Raw genomic sequence first — 26,894 nt, 5'->3', positions numbered from 1 at the left:
TGGAAGCTTGAACATTTTGAGTTTATATTCTTCATTCGCGCGTGAAATCACATACGCGAATTTGCGTCATGGGGGGCTTCTGCTAGTTCACGCAGCATTTTCAACCACCATTTTTATTTGGATAAGTTTCAAAATAGTACTGTTATCGTGTCATGAAATGTAGTTTTAAAAGTATTTCAGGCGAGAATGTAGTTGTTTTAAACTCAAATATACGGTTTATTTATAAAGACAGCGTCTATTTAAAAATGTGTTTCACCGATTTTCAGAGACGGTCAGCTCCACTCGATCAGCGGGAGCTCGATTATCATGTATCCGCCGAGAGCAGCCTCACCTCGGCTAGACCTTCTGATGTGTGCCGCTGGCTCTGATGTCTCTTTAGTTGTTCAAGATAAAATATAACAAGCAAGATCATTTTTTATTCCTGTTTCTGTAAAGTATGAAGAAGTATCATACAGCTCCGGGTATGCACATACAGCTGAATTTGATGATGAGTTTGTCCTCCATTGTTGTTTCGTTCTTTTCCCTCCGCTCGCTACGTCGTATTCACGTCACTACTAGAGCAACTACTTGACCTCTAAAGTGTTTCAGTAGTAAAGCGGATCTTATGACGCAGCCGTCAGAATTTGGTCATGCTGTTTCAGAGTTTCGGCGGGTTTAGAGATCGGAGAATATCTTTTCAAAAGAGAGGAACGCAGCCTTTCCTCCATGAGTTTTGGGATTGCGAGTTTTTACTAGTATTTGATTGATGGCATAGCAGTGAAGTGATTTTATTTTAGTTCAATTACTCTTTCATAACATACTATTTTATTTACTAATGGAAATCATATACTTTAAAATAATTTACCTAAGTGTAACTGAATGTAATTATTTAGGACACATTTAGCTGCATGTTATTTACTATTTAAAGGAGTCATATGATGCGATTTTCAATTTTTCCTTTCTCTTTGGAGTGTTACAAGCTCTTGGTGCATTAAGAAGATCTGTAAAGTTGCAAAGACGAAAGTCTCAAACCCAGAGATATTCTTTATAGTTAACACTCGTCCACACCCCCTGAAATGACTCATTCAAACACACCCCTACATCTCTACGTCAGTACATGGGAAGATTTGCAAAATGCTGCCCAGAGGTTAACACAAAGAAAGAAGGCATACCTTTTATACTCGTAGTATTATTGTTGCCGCCGCCGCCATGTCATATAGACACTGTGTGTTTCAGTGTGAAAGCAAAACTACTTTGTTTGGTCTTCCAAAAGAGGACACGACTAGAAATCATGTTTATATCACATTTATAATGGGTTTTAATGTTTATGTCTCGTCACAGGGCATCGCGATATGTTAAGGGGCGTAACATTTCCATCACACGCTTGAGGTATTCGGCCAATCACTACGGACTGGATAGCTGACCAATCAGAGCATACCTCGCTTTTCAGACCAATGAGCTTTGTAAAAATCAAAGTGTTTTAGAAGGCGGGACATAGAGGAGAAACAGTAATGTACATTATGTGCAAAAATAATGTGTTTTTACCTTATCTGTTTACCTTAAACACATTTCATTACACTAAATAAGTTTCTTTTTAGCAGCATCATATGACCCTTAAATGAAAATTTATTATAGTTAATAGTATATGCAGTTAACACTTATTCAATGCTTTTTTGACCCATTTCTGTAGAACATAAGCCATAAGACATAACCTTTATATGTAATGTCCTTTAAAATATGGCTAAAGTACACCGCTGAATACTGACAAGCAACAATGGTAACAAAAAATGTAATCAATAAAAAAATATTGTCTCTTCTAGTTATTAATATGTACCTGTACCATAGGATTAAAGTATAATTTAACATCAAAATATTAAAATCCCACAGCTTGAGAATGGCTGATATGGCTTATAAGACATTTTGTGATGCAGGTTTGAATATTGTGTGCTATTTATATACATTTTAAATATTTCTTTCTTTATTGAAACTTGTTTTGTATTTAAGGCACTCCTGTGATTAGTAGTATATCTCCAGCACGTGCATTCAGATCAGGGTTGCCAGGTCTTCAAAACAAAACCTGCCCAATTAGTTCTCAAAACTAGCACAATTGTGTGTCGTTCCGGGCAATAAAATACTAATTTTTGGCCGGGTTCCCTTGGTAAAATTTGCATTTTAGGGGCTAACCATCACATTATTTGATTTGGGGTCGCTTCAAACCGTGGACATGAGAACAACATTAGACTTGGCAACACTGGTTGGCCTTTACTACACAAAGCCATAGTTCACAGAGAATCCACACAAAATCGATGTAAAAATCGCAGGCGATTCTTTGTTGATTTTGAAAGCGATTTTGTGTAGCTTGTCGGTGGACTATGGCTCTGTGTAGTAAATGCCGCTCCACCTGAACCAGTGTTGCCAAGTCCACGGTTGTTTTTCCATGTCCGCAGGTTGAAGTGACCCCAATACCAATAACGTAATATTTAGCCCCTAAACTGCAGATTTTACTAAGGCAACCCTACCAAAAAAAAAACGTGTATTTTAACCCCGGGACACAATTTTTATTGGGGAACCTCCCGGAAACGCGATTGGGCTAGTTTTGGACTAATTTTTAGAAGCAAGTGGGCAGGATTAGTTTTGAAAACCTGGCAACCCTCATCTGAATGTACGTGCTGGAGATGTACTTCTAATCACAGGGCGCCTTTACTGACGAGATGCGCAATAAAATCGAATTAGATTTTTTGTACAGCCCTAATTTAAATATACTTGTAATTACACGTTAAGGATTTAAAATATAGTAACTTTAAATGTAATATTCAGTAAACACTACAGTACTTTACATGAATATGTTAGCCAGCATATAAAAAGTGTACTTTAAAGCGTGAAAAATGTGTTTACAGTAAAACGTAAATTCGAAATTATAAAAAAAGTGCAAGAGAGATGAAAGTGGCCTTTCAGATCATTAATAATATATTATCTGCAATTACTTTTAAAATATATATATAGCTTACTTTTAAGAATTTAAGTACACTACAGGTGCACATGCAGTATAGTTAAGTACAAGTATTTTCCACATGGGACACTAGAAGTGAAAAGTATGGACCAGCTCATTATAGAATAATGGTATCAAGACTATGCAATGCCACAAATAGGGAAGGGAGTTATGTGAGGTTTTATTTATTTATTTATTATTATTATTAATTTAATATACATTTTCGAGTTTCCAGCTCAGAATCTAGACAACCTTTGAAACAACCAAAGATGTTCATATAGACAAATACTATTTGTCCAAAAACAAATGTTAAAGTATGTGTTTTTTAGATCATACTGAGCTTAGGTTTCCAAACGGCTGAAGTTGAGCTGAACACGGGCTCAGGCGTGGCTCTCAGACATATGGATGTGATTAGCGTTCATGGATTCCAGAGAGACCCGTGTCTACTCATCACGTCAGACAGACGGCTGTCATGCTGGAGGCTTTCTCTGTGCTCAGCAGAGGAAGGGCTGATTGTATGGTTTTATCATAAAGAAGTCAACTAATCCTGTAAAAGACATTGACTGGAGTCGCGTTCTTGGCCGCTTTTACTTGCTCTCTTCTCAGTTCCTCACATTCATTGCTGTGGCTCTGATTAAGGGCTGATTTGCTGTCTTTTCTTGAAAACACCAGGTCTAAAGAAGCGCTCGAGCTTCAGCTTGGTACGTGAATGAGACCCTGTGTTTTAGTTGTTTTAGTTCACCCAAAATCATAATTTTCCCACTTTCATGTCATTCCAAACCTGTAGGACTTTCCTTCTTCAGTGGGCCACAACATGAGGTGTGTAGCAGAATGATGACAACTGCTTTCCACAAAAAAGGTTGATACTGTGAAAGTGTCAAAAATAATCCATAGGATTAAATGAATACAATCCACAAGAACCAAAAATGAATGAGATTTGAAAGCTAGGTGTAATCCGCATTTAATGCAAATGAAAAAGTTTTACAGAGTGCAGATATTGTGCAAACATCCACATCACGGTGATCAGATGCTTTCTTAACTGCTGTTTTCTCATCGCATGAAATAAACACGGATGAACATCAGAAGGAAAGAAGTCAATGCAAACCATTTTTCAAGTTCAAGTCCACCGTCGTTAATCTACTCTCCTGTTTGGTTTGTTGGTCAGAAAATGATGGCTAGGGTGACCACCCGTCCCGCGTAGCGCGTGCGCGCACAGCGTTTGAAGCCCAATTCATGTTTCCCACAAATTGAGACTGTGTCACGCATAATCAATGCTTGCTCAAAAAAAGTTGGTCGCTCTACATCCTCGAGCCCCAGGCAGCCAAACGAACATTACTTGACAGTTCAGCACGCTACTGTTGCCACGCCCACCCCTCAGTTGAACTGCTGACTAGGTTGTTGTCAACTTTTTCATTGTTGTCATTACAGCGCATGAACGTACATACCAGACACACTGGGAAGGAACTTTTAGATGCACGCTTTCCAATTCGAAAAATTGAGAAAGTGAGGCACCGCCATCATCAATTAAAAAAGAGAAGGTGTGTCCTGTTTCAAACAGCTTTTTTTTTCTCATGCGCGTGCCTATATACTATCAAGCAAGTTCACCATCCTTTCTCCCCCTTCTCGTCCCGTGAACCTCTGGAGTTGTGAGTTTAGACTTTTTTTTTTACTGTTCATGTGGTGTTGAGCAACTACAATACATTTTAATCCTATAATTTTATATTATAATTAATTTAAAGTGGATAAAATGTAATGAAAAATAAATGAAATAGCTAAAGTAAATCGTAAGTGGAAGTGCATCTGTCAATTCTGTCATGAGCATACATCAGCAATTACACATGTTTAGGGGAATAGGGCATTATTAATATACCATGTAAGGTGGTATGTGCTAGAAATATAGTAAACCACTATCTGCCCATGGGGTGGGGACCCCGCCGCGCAAGGCAGTGTCCCACATTGTCCCTCAGAAACATACCCCTTGTCCCCCCTTGGGCTTATTAGCAGGTGGTCACCCTAGTGATGGCAGATTCGGTGTTATCAACAGCTAAGAATAATTATTGGTTCTTCAATTTGAACCATTCAAAAAACTGATTCAATTCATTATTACAAACATCTGCATCATATAGAAATGTTTGAGTTTAAATGTACAAAATAGCTGGCAATATTCAACTTTGTCTTTTAAATATTTGGACCATTACATAAATTCTGTACTTTCTTTTGTTTTGATGACCTTGCAATTATTCTAAAATGTGGAAAACTGTAATGAAGTATGAGTGGATGTGTCCAAAGTTTGACTGGTAGTTTGCATACTTTACGTTTGTAAAATTATGTACCATTAATATGGAGGTTATGTAACTCACTGGTGCACTGGTCTTTTAAATGCCCACGTACATTGTATTGGAGACCACTGGACTGCGAGTTCCTTTGCATTATGAAGCTGTCAAGTTTTATAAAAGTTATGTGGAGCTAAAAAATGAAATCTCAGAAAATGCAGACACTTCTTTGTTATGGACCCAAGCAGCTCATTTGTTTGAGCAGAAGAGGAAATGAAGAGTTTTATCTGTGTGCCGTCCTTCTGATGGTGCTGAGTCACAGTAGAAGACATTGTTCATCAGCTTAATAAATGAGCCGACAACAGTAAAAGCTTTGTCTGGCAGAATGACGTATCCCTTTGCTTCATCGATAGTCTCAAAACAGACAGACAGGGCGAGAACTAAGGCACCATTAACGTTTTAATGTGTGCATTCCTTTGGTGTTTACAGCAAACTTGTATGTTAAAGACCAGGGAGTTTTTTATTTATTTATTTTTTTTATTACATCTGTTGCTTTTATTTGTTCCATAGATAATACTAATGTCATTTATTTAATTGCACATCCAGACTGGACACATTACATGATGCAGTTCCCCTCAGCCTTTTGCGACTCATTCAACATTACATTCATGAGCAAAATTTATTACGCAACATAATTATATGACCAAAAACGACCAATCCAGACTCATTCCAAAAAGCAATTATTTTTTCTAAACTCCTAAACACACCTATACATACATTTCACAGAAGTTTCTTGCTGAAATTAATACTAATGAAGTGTAAAATGTTCATTTTTTGTGGAATTTAGATTACAAGGGGAGATTATCTATTAATAAACACTTATTTTTGTGTGATTCCATTCACAATACAAGTGTTTTGAGGTCACAACATAGTATCGAAGTGTACGTTTTGTTAACTAATACATTTTGACATTTGCATCACATGGGTTTTCTGATATAGTAAACGTGCTCGGTAGTGCACCCGGTACAACATTGCACTTGCATTGCAGAGCGATCAATGACTTGTAGAAGCAAACTGAAAAGGCACAGTTGCTTTAACAAATGTGTTTTTATCTCTCATTTGTTGTTGTTAACACTGTAGGTAAGATTTAAGGACAAGGTTCGTGTTGGTGAAACATTTCTTTCCAATGCAATAGAACATAGCGCCACTAACAAGAACAAGAACCAATTAAATAAAACATTGCCAGATTCAGGTTCATCTGTTTGAATTACAGAGTTACTATTGGAAGGAGCTGTAAAATGTTTCAAAAATGTGGCAGAAATGTCACCACAGTGAGCTTGGGTTGAAAATGACTTGTTAGCTCTGTGTTAGTATTGCATTATGGGTAAAGTGTTGGGCCTTTAGGACTATAGAACTGCTGTACGTGAAAACATTGATCAGCTGATGACTTCAAGCTCTGCTATAGTCATTAGTGAATGAATGTGTAAAATGCACTACTTAAACGCTACACTTTGGAAAGGCACAGGTGTGATTTAATTGGTCCACAGATGCTTTTGGACTGGAATAAGGGCTTGGAACCAAAACTGCACAGATGGGAGGAAAATGTGTAGTGTATGATGTATAGCTGCGACTGAACGTTATGGGGCATCCAGGACTGGAGTATAAACGGAGGGAGGTGTAGGGTATAAAAGTTTCCACTATTTCTGTGTTGAGCAGGCCACGCATACAGATCAGGAAGGAGAGGGAGCGAGCATTTGTTGAATGGATTATAATCCGCAAACGCTGGTGCTGTACTGCAAAATCACATTTAGTTTTGCTTTTTCATTCTCCAGGCAATTCCTGAATGATGAATTCAAGTCCTGCCCTACTTTTGTTTCTATCTAGTTTTTCCTCAGAAGTGTTACGCTACAGAAGTAAAATGAGTTGTCATTTCATATTGATGTTAAACGTTTCTATATTATTGTTCTCCAGATGGAGCTTCTGGATAAATTCCCTGTGGAAGGTGGACAGAAGGATCCGAAACGCAGAATCATTCCCTTTTTACCAGGTAAACATCATTCCAGAACGCCCCTTTCTATGCACACAGTTCATAGTCTACAGAAACTCTGCTCAGTTCATTTTTGGCACAAAACGCTCTTCGTTTAGAATGAACACCTGGCTGTAATTAAGAAGCCTGGAAGTTTGTTTGCTAGTGGATCAGACAGTCTGCCAACACTCGAACGGTGTCTTATATACCAGCACTTTACAACCGTTTAACCAGAGTCTGACACAGCACTTTGTCTAGAATCTACACAGAAACCCCTGTAATTAGCTGAGCATCATGTACACCACTCAACGTTCATTAGTGAGCACTGTAAACACAAAGATGTGATTGCATTGTACCATTTGTCCATTAAAATCAGAAAGATTCAGAACAGTGACCCTTCAGAAAAGGATTACATCTCCAGTCTATAAACTTGTATTTTTTTCTCATAAATAACCAACAGAGCATGTACATTCACATACATTCAGCGTCTGACAGAGGAACTCAAGGAAACACAAGGGTGTATTTACAGACCGGGTGACCAGATTATAAGAAACACCCGGGGAGACAATCAAGGGCAACCATTAACAAATAAAACTACAGAACCAGTCGATGGACACAGAAACTAAACATGGGAAAGGCACAAGAACAGACACTAAAGAACGGCTCCACAAAGCACTACGCAACTTTCAGCTGGCCAGATTCATTCACATGCAGTGGTTACGAGATGAACACTATTAAAACTACAAATATTTCCATAAAAGAAATGCATGTGTCTCTGAACGAGTGCATTAACAGCAGTTCATTCAAATTAAAATACCTGTTAAATCAAATATTTGTCTGGGTGAGAACAGACCTTCGGTCATTTTAAATTCCAGTTGAACAATAATTGCTTCAGTTGAGATAAAAAATAATGTGTTAACACTTTTACAGTTATATGATCCTGTTTACATGATTAGAAAGACCCTTGCCTCAAAATCTGAGCACAGGAACCACATGTAAATACCAGATATAAAAACGGTCATTTGTCACTGGATCATCTGCTGTGGCTGTTAATAAAGTGTGAGCAGGGTTATAAATACAGGGCAGTAACCCAACACATCACACACAACAGGTGCTCGTTTCTCTGAATGTCCCGCTGCTAAAAGATCCATGACTCAGGCCTTTGGGTGGGATAGTCTAGTTATTTTCCCACATTTGACGTTATTATTTAATTTTTTACTTCTTTCAGCTGAAATGGACACCAGTATATGGTTTTATTTCAGCAGGATATGAATCAGCAAACTCGTTTGTGTTCATTTCTTGGTATTGTTTTTTTGGGCCACACACTTTGTTTAGGCAAGTTTCATGCTTGAGGTCTTCCCTTCCAGAATCTGGTAAAATGGTTGTAAAGCCTAAAGACACATTCCCTAAAGTTTCCCCAAATTGTTTTTGAAACCCTGTGTAGGGTGCTAAATTTGAGAATGAAGATGCTGGCGAATGCAGGGTGTGTTTGTGATGACGTTTGTCTTTATTTCCTAACAGGAAAGATTCTGTTCAGAAGAAGCCACATTAGAGACGTGGCCATGAAACGCCTGAAACCCATAAACGAGTACTGTAGGGTAAGTTAAAAACGTCCATTGTTTATCGATCTACATCATAGTTACATTTTTTTAGATGGGATACTTACCTTCACCAATGCTGCCAGCAATATTATTAAATATAATTTCAATTTAAAATGTTTTCTATTTTAATATATTTTAAAGATGCAGTATGTATTTGGACAGCTAGTGGTTGAAATGCATATTGCAGTCCAAATTCATATCATTAAAGAGTTGTTCTCCACCAGCTCGTTCTCGGGCTTGACATTCCCACAGGTTGCCAGATTGAGGACATGTAACAGGAATGAGTTCAACTGTTAGGAGATGAGCGGATTTATTCAGGTTTTAATAAGACTCTAGACATAAGGCTTTTTAGGTCGGGATGAATCTGCAACCTCTGACTCCGTTTTTTTTTTTTTTTGCTGGTTTCAACGGTTGCAGTGCTTTGTGTTTTCCAACAACTGGCAACCTGGGGTGTTGAAATCCTATTGGGTAAACTGGCAGTGGGCGGAGTCACAGACCAAAACAAAAACAGACATTCCAACATGGAACACACATTTCACAGCAGAATAACAGTCTCTAGTGTTATTTTTCTAAGAAACATTTATGTGAACTTTGTTGGTTTTATAAATATCTGCAAACATGTATTTTTATGCTTTAGTACAGTATAAAAAAAATCACTTGAAATTGTAATTGTGATGTGCAGCTGTATTTTCAGCATCATTACTCCATTCTTCAGTGTCACATGATCTTCAGAAATCAGAATAATATTATGATTTGCTGCTTGAGCAAGATTTATATTATTATTATCACAGTTAAAAAATGCTTGTGCTGCTAAATAAAATGTCAAAGCCTCAATACAGTATCAGTTTTCAGGATTCTCTGATAAACAAAAAAGTTAGCCAGAAAAGCATTTTTTTTTTAATTTTTTTAAACATTTTAAAAGTCTTTATTGTCATTTTTGATGTATTAAATGCATCCTTGCTGAATAAAAGTATCAATATGTAAATTTTTAAAAAAAACTTAATGAGTCCGTACTTTGAATAGTTGATGAACGTCTTAGCATTCAGCAAACATACTTTTTATAAGAACTTTTTTGTAGAAATTTTTAAGGTGTTAAGCAGAGAGATCACAAAATTTCTACTGCTTCAAGAAAAACTTTTTTTTTTTTTTTTTTTGGTGATCTGTGCCGTGAATTGAATTGCCTTAACATTAAAAATACTTTCTGTAACTGTTGGGCTTTTGGTGGAAGGGTTAAAGAGGGGAAAAAAGTCAGGAATCCACATTTGGCAGCGTAGTGTCTGCTTTAGGACAGGGGTTTGGAGCTGTGCTGACTTAGCCTTCGTCAGCACATCATGGCTCTTGTTGAGTTTTTTAAAGGGCTGTTTCTAAAGGAAACTGCTTTTTAAAATGTTGCTTTAACTGTTCTGTTTTGGAGGTGCCTGTGTGAGCGGTCATGATCTCCGACTCGCCAAAGGAGGACTTCACCTCCAAAAACAACATTTAACCATCATAATTCAGTTCCAGTAATTCAAAGCAGCCCACTGTAAACAAGCGATGTCATCATCAGCCGATGAATCAGTGCGGTCGCGTGTTAGCTAGAAGAAATGATGCCTACGCTGGACGTGCAAACATCCTTAAAACAGTTTTTCCTGTTTGGTGCTACAAAGGCAAAAAAAGAAAAGAAAAAACATTAAAGTAAAGTATATGTAAACTATATAAACATTTAGCTCGACCACTGCAGTCTGATTTATTAATGACTTTAATGAATATGTTATTTTAGACAATTTTTTTTACAATATTGCTTTCATTTGTGTAGTCTTTCTAACCATAAAATGAAAGTTTATTAATGTATTTTAAATTTAATTAAATGTTTAAATTTAAACTGAAGGAACAAATGGCCAAATTTCTCTTAAGTTGCATTCAAAGAAGTCCCAAAGTCATGACTTCAAAATCAAAGTCTCATACTGAGTAGTAAAGAAACTTGTTTCCACCACTGAATAAAAAAAAAAATAAAAAAAGTGAATTACAGCATGTAAATTTGCAGCTGCGAGTTATAAAGTCTATAGTTTGCAATTTTGACTTTATTTTTCACAACTCTTAAGTTTATCTCATAATTTAATTTTTAACTGGCAACTGTAAGTTTATAGCTCTCATTTCAAAAAAGCAGAATTGCGAGAAAAAAAATCTGAATTGCGAGGTTCCATTATCTGTTTTTTTTTTCCTCCCATGGCAGAAATGGGCTTCCACAGAGTATATGGTATATTAAGAATTATAATAAGTATATGAATACTATGAATTCAGACATACTAGTCTTTTTGCACAGTGCTTTTTGCCTACTATGTATTTAAAAAGTAGTCATATTTGGGGAATTATTTTAAAAGTAGGCTTTATTGATATAGACTGTATAGTAAAATGGATATTTTAGCTTTTCAAAATGAAAAAGCACTATAACAGGGAGACCCAATATAACACTGTATCATACGCACAACCGAATGCATGAGGTTCAAAGAGGATAAGAAGCTGCAGAAGGATTGAATCTGTCATGATACTAAAGCCATGATTTCCACTGAGAGCTGGTGATGTCATACAGACAGAGGAGGTCACATGATTCACCGCCTGATACGTACGACATCGAGTGGGAAGTGAATTAATAGGCGTCAGTGTAAACGCCCTCCAGCTCTGCTCACTTATCAAACGCTGGAGCAGGATCTAAATTAATTGAGGTGAAACATCAGAAATGCTGATGTTCATATCCCACAAAAGCAATGTCCTGAACTTCACCTTCATGAAAATAAGCCTGAAATAAACTAAATACGTCATTTAAATGTAATAATTGAACTGTTTATTGAAACTTTGTTGTTTAGTATCATATATATTTTTTAATAAATCAGATTTTCAATGGTTCATACAGTATGACATAGGAGAATATTGCACTCACAATAGAGAAAAAATAAACTGCACAATTTTATTCAGAAGCCCAGAAACTGAGCAGTAAAATTCTGATATTTATGTGGCCAAAATTAAGATTAAGATCTTAATAACAGTATAAGAGACTATTCACTTAAATGGTATAAATATCAGTCATTATTGTCTCCAATAATATGTATACTAAAAATTATATAGTAATATGATATTTAAAATCTTAGTTTTATGATACATTTTTTTTCATATAATGCAATCAAATATAATATCAATATAAATTGAGAGATGAACAAATAAACGCTCCTCAAAAGCCTGAAATACCTCAATACTCGCAATGATTTACATTTACACATTAACAATATAAAAGTTATTCTTAGCTTTACTGGTAACACACATTGACTGATAGCTGAGCGGTTTTCCTCAAACTCCTAATTTGCTGCTAATTGATAGTAAGTAAAGTATTTGTTATAGTTAAGTTAAGTTCTAGAATATAGTCATGCATCAATATGTGCTTTATACATACTAATAAACAGCCAGTATGCTGAAAATATGCATGCTAATAAGCAACTAGTTCATAGTGAATAGTGTTCCCAGAATCAAGAAAGCTGTAAATATCACTGATAATAAATGTGATATGTGGAAATTGTGTTCTTTTTTCCCTATAAATTGCTACTTATAGGAAAGATGGTAGCAAATTATCAGTGAGCATTACAATAAAAAAAAAATATTCTCCGCTCTTTTCAACATTAATAATAATAATAATAAATGTTTTTTTGAGTAGCAAATCAGAATATTAGAATGATTTCTGAAGGATTGTGTGGCTAGAGTAATTATGCTAAAAATTCAGCTTTGATCGTTCCTAATAAACTGTTTAACTGCACTCGCAAGTGAATATTAAATAATGTTGTGGGATAATTAAATATATATTCTAAATAAACTACAAATGTAAAATCTATATTTTTATTTTGTCCTCACATTCTTTCTTGTAACTCTTCCCTCTCGGTGACACACAGCTGACTGAAAGGCTCATTATGCAGCTCAGTATGCAGCTCATTATGCAGCTCATTATGCAGCTCATTATGCAGCTCATTATGCAGCTCATTATGCAGGTCTTTGTCTTCTCAGGTGTAAATCACACTAATGTTCATGATCATTCACACCTGCTTGCATATGCCCTTTAGAAAAAAAACTTCTTAGAAATGTTAAATCAACATATTGTTTTCTGTGAATGAGTAAACAAGATGATTTTCACATCATTTTGAAGCAAATATTCTAGGCTACAAGCTCCAGATTTGACAATCTTGTGAACAAATGTTCTGTATGTGTTTTATGACTTTATTTCAGTGACTTCAAAATTGTAGTTTTCCACTAACCATGCATAAACGTTGTTTTCTCAAAAACACAATGATGTACATACATGCTATTTATATATTATTATAGCCAAGTTTCAGAGTTTAGCCGTGTTTATGATTAGAAGCAACTGAAAAAAGCACCAAAGTCAGGAATGTCAAAACTTCTCCAGGCCCCCAAAAATACCCTTAGACCTTAGAAGTTTAATCTAAAATGTTACCCATCTGCTTTTAGACGTGTACCACAACCTTAAATACTAAACTAAAATGTGTTGTACTAGCTTAAAAGAATGAACTATCAATCAGACTGTGTACAACCGGTCTTTCATGATGATCATTTAAGACATGTATCAAATATAATACATCAAGCTTCATAAGGTTCAACTTCCAATATGCCACTCACAGAGTTAGGTGTTATCTAAATGGTACGGTATATACTGCAGTATTTAGTGAGCAATAACCTGTTCCTTTACGAATAGCATGTGGACTTCTGTAGCGATATAGATGAACATTCATCTCTCTCTCTGTCTCTCATCCTCTCTCTCTCTCTCCTGCATACACACACACACACAAAACAATCAAGGTAATGCACCCACCCATTCGAGTGTATTTACTGTAATTGGCCTCCATAGACCCGGTGTCTCTAGGGAATGCTAATGAGTGGGGAGGTCAGGTACTGGACCCTGGGGGCATCAGTCTGTGGACATCTATGAATAAGATCCATATCCATTCAATCTTCACACAAACCCAATGGTGAGAGGCAGACCATCGCCCCTTATCTCAATAAAACAAGCATGATTTTGCCATTCAGAAAAATGGCATTGAGCATTGCGCATATGTGCAATTGCTAGAGTATTTGGCGAGTCTAAAGCAATTTGTGAACAATTGGCCCAGGCTCTGCAAGTTTAAAAGACATGTTAGAAAAGGGCACCTTGAGCAGATGCATCCGAGTGTGAGAATTTAAAGATTCCAGTCAGGTCAGACATCATAACCCAGCACGTGGACTGAAGGGACGTCCGTCTGGAGGACACTGAAGCAGCACTTAGCTTTATTACATTAAAGCTCCTCTGCCAAAATATACAACAGCAAAAAGCATCTTCTGTCAGTCAGGAGACACATGGAGCTTTATTAGATGTGGGACTGGATCGTGTGGTTCACTGCGAGCTGGACGGCCGGTTGATAAAGCAGAAACAGATTGTCATCAATGCCCAGTAAGACACAGCCCATCTGCCCTCACAGCACGCCTCTGATATGAAAGCAGAACATTGAGATTCAGAGCCATTATTCATTTGAGTGCGTTCTGCATTAAAATAAATGAGGGTAGGAACACAATAAATGAAACAACTTCTGGTTTGCTTCCTGAATGTTTACCGTAGTGTCTGTGAACGGATGATTTCTCAAGAGCTTACACTGTAATTGTGTCTATTTTCCCCTCAGGCCCTGATCCAGCTGCCAGTGTACATCTCCCAATGTGAGGAGGTTCGCTTGTTCTTTGAGACGCGTCCTGAAGACCTGAACCCACCAACAGAGTACGTTTACACTCCATGCAGTACACACACACGTATTAGAAATCAGCCAAAATGACACAAATAACTTAAAGGGATACTACACCGCAAAATGAAAACCTGCGAAAGCTTTGTTCCGCTTAGGAATACAGTTTATTATAATTTGTATGAAAATATCTGAAATAAAATAAAAATTAACTAAAATAAAATATAAAAAAATATAAATTAAATATAAAAAAAATCCTTGAACTTTTTTTTGTTTCAGCTTGTTTACAGTATTTCTCATTTTCATTTGATTAATTTTTAAAATAACAAAAAAAGAATTAACAGACTAAAGATATAAAGACAAAAATTACTCTGAAACTAATTTCTAAAGCTGTAACTAAAATTAAAATAATAAAAAAAGCATTATAGTAGAACCATTAATCACACTAAAATAACAAATAATACTGGAGTATCATGGATTTAAAAATGTTTTTACATCAAGAAAAAAAAAAGATATTTAACATTCCTAAGAACATGAATGTCTAACCTGCATATCTTAATTTACAGGGAACCCAGTGGAAAAAAGAAATCGGGTAAGGACATGATTTTGTGAGAAAGTGTCATAGATAAGTTCAGAGTTGTAATTCACGTGGTTAGTGTGACCTCTGGTGACCGTGCACTTAATAAATGTTTCATCTGAGGTACAGAATGTGCTGCCTGCATCCTTTACTGTGGATGCTTTCATTCCTTTGTTACCTGAACTTTTCCACCTTGGCCCTCACGCCTGCTCTCATTCATGTTCCCTCATCAGGCATTGTGAAGCGAGTGACTTCTTTCCTAAAGAGAGGTAGTAAGAGACACTTGCTAAGCCATGCTCTGTGTGTGTGAGCCCTCGAAGCGTGGGCCTTCCTTGGGAGGGCGTTTCTGAGGTGGGCAGGGGCTAAGCTTTGAGCTCTGTATCTGTGTGATGTGCATGGAGGTGTGGCTTACTGGAGGACCATTTCACAGATAGTTTAGTTACTGGTAGGGATGTAGCCATGCACTCCAAGCTGGTTGAAATTCAAAAAAAATATGTAACTCAAATCGATGGTTCACCCAAAAGTTAAAATTACCACATGATTTGCTCACCCTTTTAACGTCAAAATCTTAACCCCCATTCACTTCCATTATAAAGCTTGGAAGAGTCTCTGATGTGAACTGACTGTCTTCAGAAAATTATATTGTATAAAAAAGTAGTGTTTATTAGTGCAGCGCTGCTTTTTTTATCGCTGTTGTTCCAGAGGCGCCACCTGCTGTCAGAGAGTGCATCTCACAGGTTTATTAAAAATATATTAATTTGTGTTTTGAGCATGAACAAAAGTCTTTTGGGTTTGGAACAACATGAGTGGGATTAAATTGAGAATTTTCTTTATGGCTAAAATCACACCAAGTTGTAAACATGAGAAGTTTTTGAGAGAACCTCATGAAATCATTCACAGAATTGGGCAGATCAGTTCAGCTGGAACACAGTCAGTATCTGCTTGAATGATTTAGTACAAATCACCAAACTAATCTTCATGCTCTGCACTGGTGTTATATATTATGAGTTATACTGTTTTAGGCTCTAGTAAATGTGCTTGGCAGAATAATCAAGACTATTTGTTTTTTTTTGCCTAGAAAGCCCCTATTTAATAACTATTCCATTATTGCAGTAGCAGTGTGGCTGATTTGGTGTGGGTTTGTTTCCTTGCAAGACTCTCAGCACTAAAACCTCAGGCTTTCCTGCTTTGATCTTTTTCACTGACGTGTGCTTCTTTCTTCTCTCGTGGTGTTTGTGGGACACCAGGAGAGTTGTCGATAGCTGTCCCGTCTGTCCCTGCAGGAGGAGACTTGTCCTCAGCGGACGCGCTGATGCTGGAGCAGTATGTGGCCGTCACCGACTACGAGAAGCAGGAGAGCTCTGAGATCAGTCTGTACGTGGGGCAGGTGGTGGAGGTCATCGAGAAGAACGAGTCTGGTAGGAGCCTTCCTTGTTATCGTCAGTCTCTGCCATTAGTTCCTCCAGACCGTATTCGCCGTACACAGAGTTTTATAAATACTGAGATCCAAAAACGATGGAAACCCGTTTCTGCCACTCAATTCACAAAAGGAAATTACATAATTGAGTTTATATCTTTCAATTCTGACTTTCTGATTTTCTTTTCTCGCAATTGCTTGTTTGTTTTTCTGACCATTCAGACTTTTTTTCTTGCAATTCTGAGATTGTCTGCAATTCTGACTTTTTTTTCTTGCTATTCAAAGTTTTTTAAACTTGAGTTAGTGTCATGCAATTCGGAATTAAAAAATATATATATATATATTTCTCGAATTTTTGACAGTTTTTTCTTCTATTTTTGCCCAATTGAGAGAGATAAACTTACAATTGCGAGTTATAAAGTCCAATTCTGGGGGGGACTGATATTTTCTTAAAATTGTGAATTTATATCTCTCAATTCTGAGAAAAAAAGTAGCTATTACCCTTTTGTATTTTAATTTTTTACACTGTGACGGAAACAGGTTTCCATTAAAAAAAAAAAGACAAGACAAGAAAAGCATTAAACCATGATAGTTGTAAGTAACAAGCACAAAACAGACTCTCAAACATGACAATCAGGTTAAATGTTTGAATGAATGACCACAATACAAACTGCAAGTCCTTTACTTTTTTTTTTCATCATTTTGGATTGAAATTATATAAATGTGTCTCAAACGATACATAAACGAGCAAAATTTTGTTTTTATGATGAATTTGTATGAGCATTAAAAATGTAATAGTTTCAGCAACTTGTTTCTTTCTTGGAATAATCCGTGATTTTGAACGAATCGATTCAGTGAATGCTTCAATTGCTTGCTCGTTTAGACAGTCACTTGTCGCCACCTACTGGCTATATGAAGCAAGTGCTTGGAAGTCCCTGAAAACCACCACTGAAACATGCAAACACAGACAAGTGAAGCCATACACTGCTTTTCACTTTCCTCTGTGTCTGTCAACTTATATGTTATTAATATGTTTTATTTATCATTTCCTTAAGAAAAATGAATTTACCAAAGGGCTACCAGAAAAGCTATATTTGCTATATTAGAATGAATTCACAATATGTGCACATCATTCATTATTAACTATTAAACTTGTGCATAATCTGCTGAAAACCACTTCATCACATTGACAATTACAAATTAAACGAATCACATAAATCATAGCTTATAGGTGAAAAAGGCCTGTCCCTGATTAAACAGTATCTGTCAGTTGTTTAAATTGTTAACAACATAAAACAGCTGTTAAATATGAAATGTCATGTTGAGTTTCTTAATATGTCACACTTTCTGGCTGTTAGCCGAAGTGTTGCGCAGCAGACTCTGACCTGTAAACCCACACACTTTGATCGGTCGTCTCAAACACTGATGAGCACAGCTGTTTAAACAAGTCTTCTATCTTAACTTTGTGCAATACCCTTGAAGCAGCTCTTATTTAATATGAGGCCCAGCTGTTAAATGAATCTCTCAGCCTACAGTGAATACAGTCATAATTTACTCTCATACCCTCACGATGCTCTGAACCCGTCTGATTTCCAGGTTGGTGGTTTGTCAGCACCGAGGACGCTCAGGGATGGGTACCAGCCACATGTCTGGAGGCTCAGGATGACCCCGATGATTTCTCACTCCCGGCAGAAGAAGGTAAAGAGTCCTGCTGTCATCAAACCATCCTCATCAGCAGCAACAGCAAAACAAAACAAAAAAAATCTGAAAGATAAGTGTGCAATTTGTGAAATGTGCATTCATAGTTTAATAAACAGGAACTATAAGAATGACTTAAAGTAAGCCATTCATGGGTTGTCAAGAGTTAAAACTCTTTTTGTGGCACTTTCACAACATTTCTCCGTATTAATTTCCCTCTAGCCCGAAGTATTAAACAGGATTTCTGCAGGATTTATGAAGGTGAATGTAACTTTTTGTTTGTCAAGACCAAGTAAAGAAACTCAAGGAATAAACTGAGCAGAACACAGTAGGTCGATATACAGTAGTGTCTAAAATTAAACGTCTTACATAAGTTTGGAAATACAACTTCCAAAATATTAACATTACCTTTTTTCAGTTTACCAAAAACAAAGAAAGAAAAGCTCATTGTTTGAATAGTTCTCCTCACAACAATAGAATATGAACATCATTTTTTACTGTACCTTCCTCAGGACTTGTCTTGTTTTTCAATGCAAATATCTGAAGATTCTTAAATCCAGGATACTTACTTGAGGATCAAAATGACATGAGATGAGAGGCCTGATCAAAATGAAAGTGAGTTTGATTAAAACTAGAACAAACATCTGCCAATAAACTCAGAAAATCAACTGAATTTATCAGAAAGGAAGTTTCATGCTGCATTGACATTTTAAGCATAAATTCAGTTTCTCAGATAACAAGACTTCATATGTTCAGTTTTCATCTAAAGTAAATGTATCTTGATTTAAGGATGTTTCTATATTTACACTTGAAAACAAAAACACATTCTTGTAGTGCATGCAACATTTATTGCCATGACTTTAAATTTAAGACTTTCTGACCTTTTAAGGTCTTAAATAGGAGCTAAACATTGGGTGTCTATAAGAAAAACACTCCTATTTTTCGCTCGTGAACCGGATATCACAAACTGCAGTGTTTTGAACTCTCTCTCACAACAGACACGGAAGAGAAGACAATGTTGAATAAAGTCGTAGTTTTTGCTATGTTGGGACCAAAATGTATTTTCGATGCTTCAACAAATTATATCTGACCCTCTGATGTCACATGGACTACTTTGATGATGTTTTTCTTACCTTTCTGGACATGGACAGTAGACCGTACACACAGCTTCAATGGAGTTCAATCAGTGTTTTTCTCCCACTCCTAATTGATCCATTTTGAAGTGTCAATTTGGGGGTGCACTTGCATTAAATTAGGAAATTATGAGAAATTTGACATTTTTTGGTGAAACATATATGGTGAACCTTGCTTGATAAGCTTTTGTTTTGCAGTTCTGTTTAGTAGCACACAAATGTCACACTTCACCAGATGTTTTAGAGAGGGAGTCTTACTCAGATGTTATTCAGAAAGAGAGATGAGGTTAGAGTTTTTCTCACTTCTTCATATGTGAGAAGAGTCTTTAGTTTGGTTCTGCACTACATGGCAAAGATGAGATATTTAGTAGGCCACAGACGTGACCTGAAGGTTTTCACATGTGTCTGCTTGCTCTCTGCTGGAGTGTGCCGGAGATTCTGGTCACTGCCGAGGCACGTTGGTCGCCGGCGTACTTTAGGGGATCTGTTCAGCACAGGCTTTGGCCAAGGTGGAGAGCACAGTACTTTATCACTCTATTGTGACACATTATGCATGTGTGTCCCCTGCATGTGGTGCATGTGCTTCGACCTGTATGTCTCCTAGAACCACCACAGCACGAATCAGGGAATTGCAACACTGCTGCCATTTTTTAAAACCATTCTTTGATTTTACTTTTAATTTCTGGTTTGCAAAATGAATTGCCAAAGCTCGTGTAATAACTCATGCACCTGAGAATTAGATGGTGTTTATTGATGCATGACAATTGATCATAAAAACTCAATGTCAAACAATCAAACACAATCACAATTTAAACTAATTATAGGAACGGTTCACCTGCTGTTAATTTACTCACGCTCAGTTTTTTTTTCTTTTTTTTTTTTCTTTTTGGCAGAACAATAAATTCGATTTTTAGCTGAAATGCAAGTCAGTAGCTGCCCATCCTTGAGAATAAAAAAAGCATATCAAGGAAACCAAAATGAATCCCTGTGACTCCTGACAATATATATTGAGGTCTTATGAAGCGTAACGATCAGTCTGTGCAAGAAACTGAACATAATTTACAACTTTATTACCTGTGATCCAGAGCCTTAGAAAAACAGTCCCCAGAGATTTTTGCTTCATGAACAAAACACTCTTTTGAACTGGATCTTTTTTTTTGTGAACCAGAGGAACCAGTTCACCATATCAGACTAAAAAAATCAAGAAATGAACATAAAAAAATCAAGAAATAAAACCTTTCTTGCACAGACGGATCGCTTTGCTTCATAAGACCTCAGTATATCATCAGGAGCCACATATATTCATTTTCTGTTCCTTGATGTGCTTTTTTTTATTCTCAAAGATGACCAGCAGCTGACTTGCATTCTATGAATCACCAAGGAATACCTAATACCAATCTTCTTTGCTATTCTACTGAAGAAAAACATTTTATTTGCTGCACCTGGTTGGCTGTAAACTGAAATGCAGTACTGAATGCACTCCATCCGAGGGACTTTGGGAACACTTTAAAATAACTTTCATCATTAATATTCATGTAATCTTACATATTACTCAATAAATAATATTACTTTTGCTTATACATGTCATTGGATGTTCATATCCTAAAGTATTAATCTTCGACATGTTACTCAAATTAGTATTATGTATTATGTATTATGTTATTTATATCAGAAATAAATCAGAATGACTGACAGTACAATTTAAATATCACAGTTAGGAAGCATATGAAGTAAATGTATATGTTCAAGCTAAAGTTATTATCTGGCATAGAACTGAACCTGCGATAGAAGAGATTTATCAAACCTGTGTACTCCGGTTTAGATTGTGATTTTGTTGGTAACATGTGAAAACAAGCATTCTTCCGAGCAGATGAGCTTATGCTATCATTACATTGAGTCTCTGATCAGATCCTCCCTACCCCTCCTTCATCTGCTATTCATCAAAAAGCTCAACATTACTATATAATAAAAGTACAGATGTAAAAAGTGAAGCTTTTTTTACACTATCAAATTTACCACTGCACGTTTTCAACTATTTTGTCAAAACAATGAAAGCATTATAAGATCAATCAATCGTCTAAAAATGTCACTGCATTAGATTATTATAAAGGAGGAAACAATGTTTATAAGCAAATAAAGAAAAAAAGTATTTGGACACTTTCTGGTCAAGTCCATTTTTAGTGGAACGTTATTGTATTGTTTACGTTTTTGTGCAAAATAAAGAATACGCAACTGGTAAATGGGCTGTAGTGGTTGAATGTTATTCATGAATGGCTAAAAGTTCAACGTTAACTCCCACCTTAACTAAAAGTTCAAATATAACTTTCATATCCTCAGAGGAGAAGTACACTGCAATCTATCCATACTCTGCACGTGATCAAGATGAGATTGATTTGGAAAGAGGCATGACTGTGGAGGTCATTCAGAAAAACTTGGAAGGCTGGTGGAAGATCAGGTAAAATCAAATGCAAATGTCTTCAGGAAAAGTACTTAACAGGCATTATCTTAGAGGTTGTCTCCTTCACCCCCATAGATACCAAGGAAAAGAGGGCTGGGCCCCGGCGTCCTATCTGAAGAAAGCTGATATCCTCAGTCAGAAGATGACTGCTGGCGCTCCAGTTCATGCCAGCACTAATGACCTAGAAGTGGCTTCCAAACAGCAGAATGCCAACAAAGAAAACAAGGAGAATCAACGCGACCGATTTTCGCCATTTTCAGAAAGCAAGAGCAGTAAGCAACAGTTGGTTTCATTGGAATCTAAAAATGCCAAGTATTTAAGGTTACTGACAGGGCATAAAACTATGGTGTGGTAATTAATATTTCTATTTTAATATGACAGGCTCATAAGTTAAAAAGGCAAGGGAAATGTAGTTGCAAATGGACTTTGCTCTTCCATTTGAAATTTGGCAGTCACTGTGCGTTTGGGAAAATGAAAACCCAAATGGCAATGCAAGATTTGCAATTCCATTTGGGTTATGTCACTATTTATGCACCCACTCATGGAAAACGTGATTTGCAATTCCTTTTGAAAATAGTCTGTAATATCGTTCCATAAGAAAGGGTATCAATGTAAAATAAATATGCAGAAGGTTTACTGTGGGAACGCTAACAGAAACCGTCAAAATAAGAGAGACAAAACATTGTGGCCTTCTAAAATCTGCCTTCTTCTCTTCTGCAGAAGCAGGAGCGCGACAGAGACCACCACCACGCCGTGATCTATCTATAGTAAGGGTGATCATTTACAATTGCATCTCAAATATTTCTAATTCTTTCTTCAAGGTTCTACAGGGTGTATCAAGGGGTCCTTCTCATTCTTATTTGTGCGTCCTTGCTTCCTTTCCTCATGTCTTCGCTCCACCCCATAAGGTGCAAATGAAAGATACATCTGTGTTTCCTTAATCATGACTCCTCAGGAAGCTTCCTCACTCCTCGTTCCTCACCTCCCAGAGGTGCATTTAGAGCAGGGGTTTCTCAACTCTGCCCCTTGAGGTTAATTAAATTTCTTGTAGAGTTTAGCGCCAACCTTAATCAAAGTCGCTTGTGAGTGGCGGGGGGTTGACAACCTTCAAGATGGCTAGTTCAGCTGGGCTGAAGAATGGAGGAGCGAGGAAACAAGGAAGCATCAATTTTGAGGATTGAGAAGCAAAGCACCCAAAATTTGTCATGCTAACTCTTGGCCTGTCTCTTATTCCAGCCGCGAGGAGTGAATCTGCCTAAACCTCCAGTCGCCCCACAAGTAGAGGAGGAGTATTACACCATAGCTGATTTTCAGACAACCATCCCAGATGGCATTAGCTTCCAGGCAGGACTGAAAGTCGAAGTGAGTATAACAGCAGACAAAGCTTCAGCTTTCGTTTTTGACTAGTTGTAAAATAAATGCATCTAGATATTCCGCATGCATCTCGACACTTACCCCGCACCTTGTACTCCCAGGTCATTGAGAAGAACTCTAGTGGCTGGTGGTACATTCAGATCGAAGATAAAGAAGGCTGGGCTCCAGTCACATTCATTGACAAATACAAGAAGACTAGCAATGCCACTAGGCCTAACTTTTTGGCCCCACTTCCTGGTGAGATGGATCAGCAGAAGCTTGATGATTCCTCAAGCAATAATACCAACTCTGAGCATAGTTGGTCCAAACCCCTGCCAGACGAACCTCCATCCAACTCAGATTTTTCCACCCGATCCAAGCTGAGAGAATGGAAGCCCAATGCAGTTAAAGGGAGCTCTCATTTTCCAGGACCCTTACCTCCTCCTCCTCCATCCTCACCCATGGCTGAAGAGAAGCCAGCTTTACCGCCAAGGAGAGAATCCATCAACAAGAGCATGGAACTGGAGGATAAACCCAAAGCAGACCTTCCTAAACCCCTCCCACCCAAACCACCAGCCCCAGGGGTCATCGTCCCATTGGTGACTCCAAAAGCAGCCCCAGTCAAGCCAGACAAACCCCCAGAGATGAAGAAGGAGGAGAAGAACAAGCAACTCTATCTGCGCAATGAGATGGGCTTGGAGTGTGGGCACAACATCTCAGCCAAGGAGGTGAAAAAGTTCAACCTAAAGCATGTGGCCAAGCAGCCCCCCAAACCCAAAGCAGATTTGCATGAAGACAAGCCAGATTTGGCCAGCCTAGCTCCGTTCCCGAAGCCAAAACCAGTGGTCAGACCAAAGCCCCCACCAGCGGCCAAACCAGAGCCGCTGGCCAAGAATGAGCTAGACATCACAAACCTTCGAAATAAGCTTCGTCCATCTAAAGCTCCAGAGCTCGGTGGTAACTCGAGTGATCCCAACCAGCAGAGTGATCCTCCCCCGAATAATGGCAGAACAAACGAAGAGTCAAAGTCCCCCAATAAACAACAAAATGGCCATGACCCATCAGAAACAACTAAACCACCACCAACAACAGCAAAAGAGCCTCCCCAAAGGCCTTCTGTTGCACCTAGAAGACCTCCTCCACCAAAGAAACCCTCTGAGCCGGCCAGTCCTACAGACACCAAAGCTCCCCAAAAAGACTTGCCAGAGGCCAAGCCATCTGCCCCTCCTCAGAGCAGACCGCCGCCACCCAAAACAAAACCAAAAGACAAGGAGAAGGAGGAACCCAAGGCCAAAATACCTGTGCCACCAAAGCCCCCCATTAAGACCGAAAAACCAGGGCCTCCGAGGGACAAACTCCCACCTCTTATCAAAGATTCGACCAAGGAGGAGCTGTTCTTAGCTGTGGCGGACTTTGAAGGAGACGATCAGACGCCTCGCTTTAAAGAGGGTGCTGTTTTCGAAGTTCTGGAGAAAAGTAGCAGTGGCTGGTGGTTTTGTAAAAATGTGAGCGATGGGCCAGTGATGGAGGCCTGGATCCCTTCCAATTACCTGACCAAGAAACCTTAGGTACCCTTGACATGGCTGCCTAAAGAAAACATATTTAATTAACATCTTTTATTTATGGATACCTTTTATAAAAATGACATTCCATCCTTTGCGAGTTCAAACAGGCCATAATAATTTGTTTGCTTGCTTTTTTGTAACTCTTTTCCCATTTGGGAAAAAACCATGCGTGCTTTCATATTTTAGAACTGAACATCAAGGTTCTTTTCCTATGTTGAGCAAACTTTATATGTATTGCTAAAGGTTTAAGTGACCAACAATATATTAATGACTTTCGCAGCCTCTGATATTGTGCCTTAGTGTAATATGCAAACCGCTCTGTGCTTTTGACGTAGATTATGCAAAGTGTGATGTCTGTCAGCGACTAGAAAACAGAGTATGATTCTATATTACACATACTATGAAACTTTAAACATAGCAGGTTTGAGCTTACATGGCAAAATAAAAGCCTGAAGAAGTTGTTAAACAAACTTCCCAATGCTACATTTCCACTTTGAAGCTTTTAGTTTACAGAAATTGGTCTGCTTTTCTTTTGAACACTACAAAACTCAACAAACCATGTTCTTATTTAACTACCGTATTTTTCAGACTATAAGTCGCACCTGAGTATAAGTCGCATCAGTCCAAAAATACGTCATGATGAGGAAAAAAACATAAGTCGCACTGGACTATAAGTCGCATTTATATAGAACCAAGAGAAAACATTACCGTCTACAGCAGCGAGAGGGCGCTCTATTTTTTATTTTAGCGCCCTCTCCTGGCTCTAGGCGGTAATGTTTTCTCTTGGTTCATGTCTCTTAGTTAATTTCTCTCGGTTCATGTTAAATTAATTTTGATAAATAAGTCGCACCTGACTATAAGTCGCAGGACCATCCAAACTATGAAAAAAAATTGCAACTTATATTCCGGAAAATTACAGTACTTTATTGAGGAAAGGCAAGGTGCAGAACGAAGAGAAACGAAACATAAACACATGGCCTTTAGGTTTTCACAAACAGTGGCGCCCATTTCTGGTTTCATTTTTGTCATGTGAATGTTCTAGCAAATATTGATTAAAAAAAATTAAATAAAAAAACCCCAGCCCTCTTTAGCAGTAACAATCATATACTGTACATTAGTGAATAACGTCATACCTCAGAATAGCCATAATTTTGTCGTTATTTTATGTCAGTATTGCCCAAACAAAGTATTTTCATATCACGGACAAAGGTGCTTAGATATTTTAGTCATTTTCAAATGTTTTAACATTTATGCTTGACTGGTTTCAAGCAAACATTTGATAAACGTTTATTTTTAACACTACATTTGGAAATGTGGTTATGTACTAAAATATTTCTTGTCTTTTTTGACAGTTTTGTTTTCCATTCATTTATCAGAAAACAGTGTTAAGCAGGTGCCCAGTCTAACCTGACAAAACCAGGAGCACCGGGAATCTGCTCTATGGTCATCAGCTCCTAGTTGCTATAAAATGCATTCATAAAAGCACCCCATCTATTAAAAAATGTGCAACAAATGCAAGTGCCTGAGTTTGCAAAGAATAACGGAAGGTGTTCTAAAGTTTTTGGAAAAAAAATGACTGAGAAAAAAAATAATAATATGAAGGATAATAGAGAGAAGAGGGTAAATGCTGCAAGTATGAAACTTGAGTTTCATAGAAACATAAAATTAGTTGAAACTCAATCCAGTTAAAAATGAACAAAGGCAAGATGACTTTGGCAACCTGTTTGCTTTTTTTAGCATTTCTGTGTTGTGTCGTTTTGTCTGGAGTATTTCAAGTTTTGACAGCTTTTTCTTAAATGTAAATCAAATAAACATTTCAAATATTCAAAATGTTTTATCATTATTATTTTGAGCAACTCCATTTATACTGGTATTAAACTGAAAGCGAGCGCTATCAACAGTACACTTTTTTTGTTGTTGTTGTTTTTTGTTTGTTTGCTGTATTCTATATATTTCTGGTTATTTTCTAATTTTTGGGAACTTTTTTGGTGAATAATTACCAAAAAATAAATAAATATAACTGGATCTTGGAAGGAAGGGGTTTTCAAAATCCCCCAAACAATGTTCACCTTGCAAGAGAACCC

The 26,894-nt window shown here is 37.3% G+C and overlaps 1 protein-coding gene across 5 annotated transcripts in view; it reads left to right on the top strand.

Annotated features, from left to right (window-relative positions):
• The window catches only part of LOC127941513 (SH3 and PX domain-containing protein 2B), a 33,725-nt gene extending 7,085 nt beyond the window's left edge, over positions 1–26,640 (top strand). The window contains exons 3-14 of one of the 5 annotated variants that reach the window (XM_052536595.1): positions 7,213–7,288; positions 8,789–8,865; positions 14,556–14,647; positions 15,176–15,201; positions 15,420–15,455; positions 16,470–16,604; positions 18,200–18,301; positions 21,772–21,889; positions 21,968–22,164; positions 22,613–22,659; positions 23,129–23,254; positions 23,368–26,640. In XM_052536595.1, coding sequence (XP_052392555.1) covers positions 7,213–7,288; positions 8,789–8,865; positions 14,556–14,647; positions 15,176–15,201; positions 15,420–15,455; positions 16,470–16,604; positions 18,200–18,301; positions 21,772–21,889; positions 21,968–22,164; positions 22,613–22,659; positions 23,129–23,254; positions 23,368–24,813 — 2,478 coding nt within the window. In that variant the 3' untranslated portion in view covers positions 24,814–26,640. Of the gene's footprint in view, positions 1–7,212; positions 7,289–8,788; positions 8,866–14,555; positions 14,648–15,175; positions 15,202–15,419; positions 15,538–16,433; positions 16,605–18,199; positions 18,302–21,771; positions 21,890–21,967; positions 22,165–22,612; positions 22,660–23,128; positions 23,255–23,367 lie in introns of those variants that run through there. The other 4 variants (XM_052536597.1, XM_052536596.1, XM_052536598.1 and 1 more) reach the window with 4 other exon arrangements.
• Positions 26,641–26,894: the final 254 nt, after the last annotated feature.

This window comes from Carassius gibelio, chromosome A21 (genome assembly GCF_023724105.1).
Source record: "Carassius gibelio isolate Cgi1373 ecotype wild population from Czech Republic chromosome A21, carGib1.2-hapl.c, whole genome shotgun sequence".
In the NCBI taxonomy this organism is placed as follows: domain Eukaryota; kingdom Metazoa; phylum Chordata; class Actinopteri; order Cypriniformes; family Cyprinidae; genus Carassius; species Carassius gibelio.
This window is presented reverse-complemented; position numbering and strand designations above follow the sequence as displayed.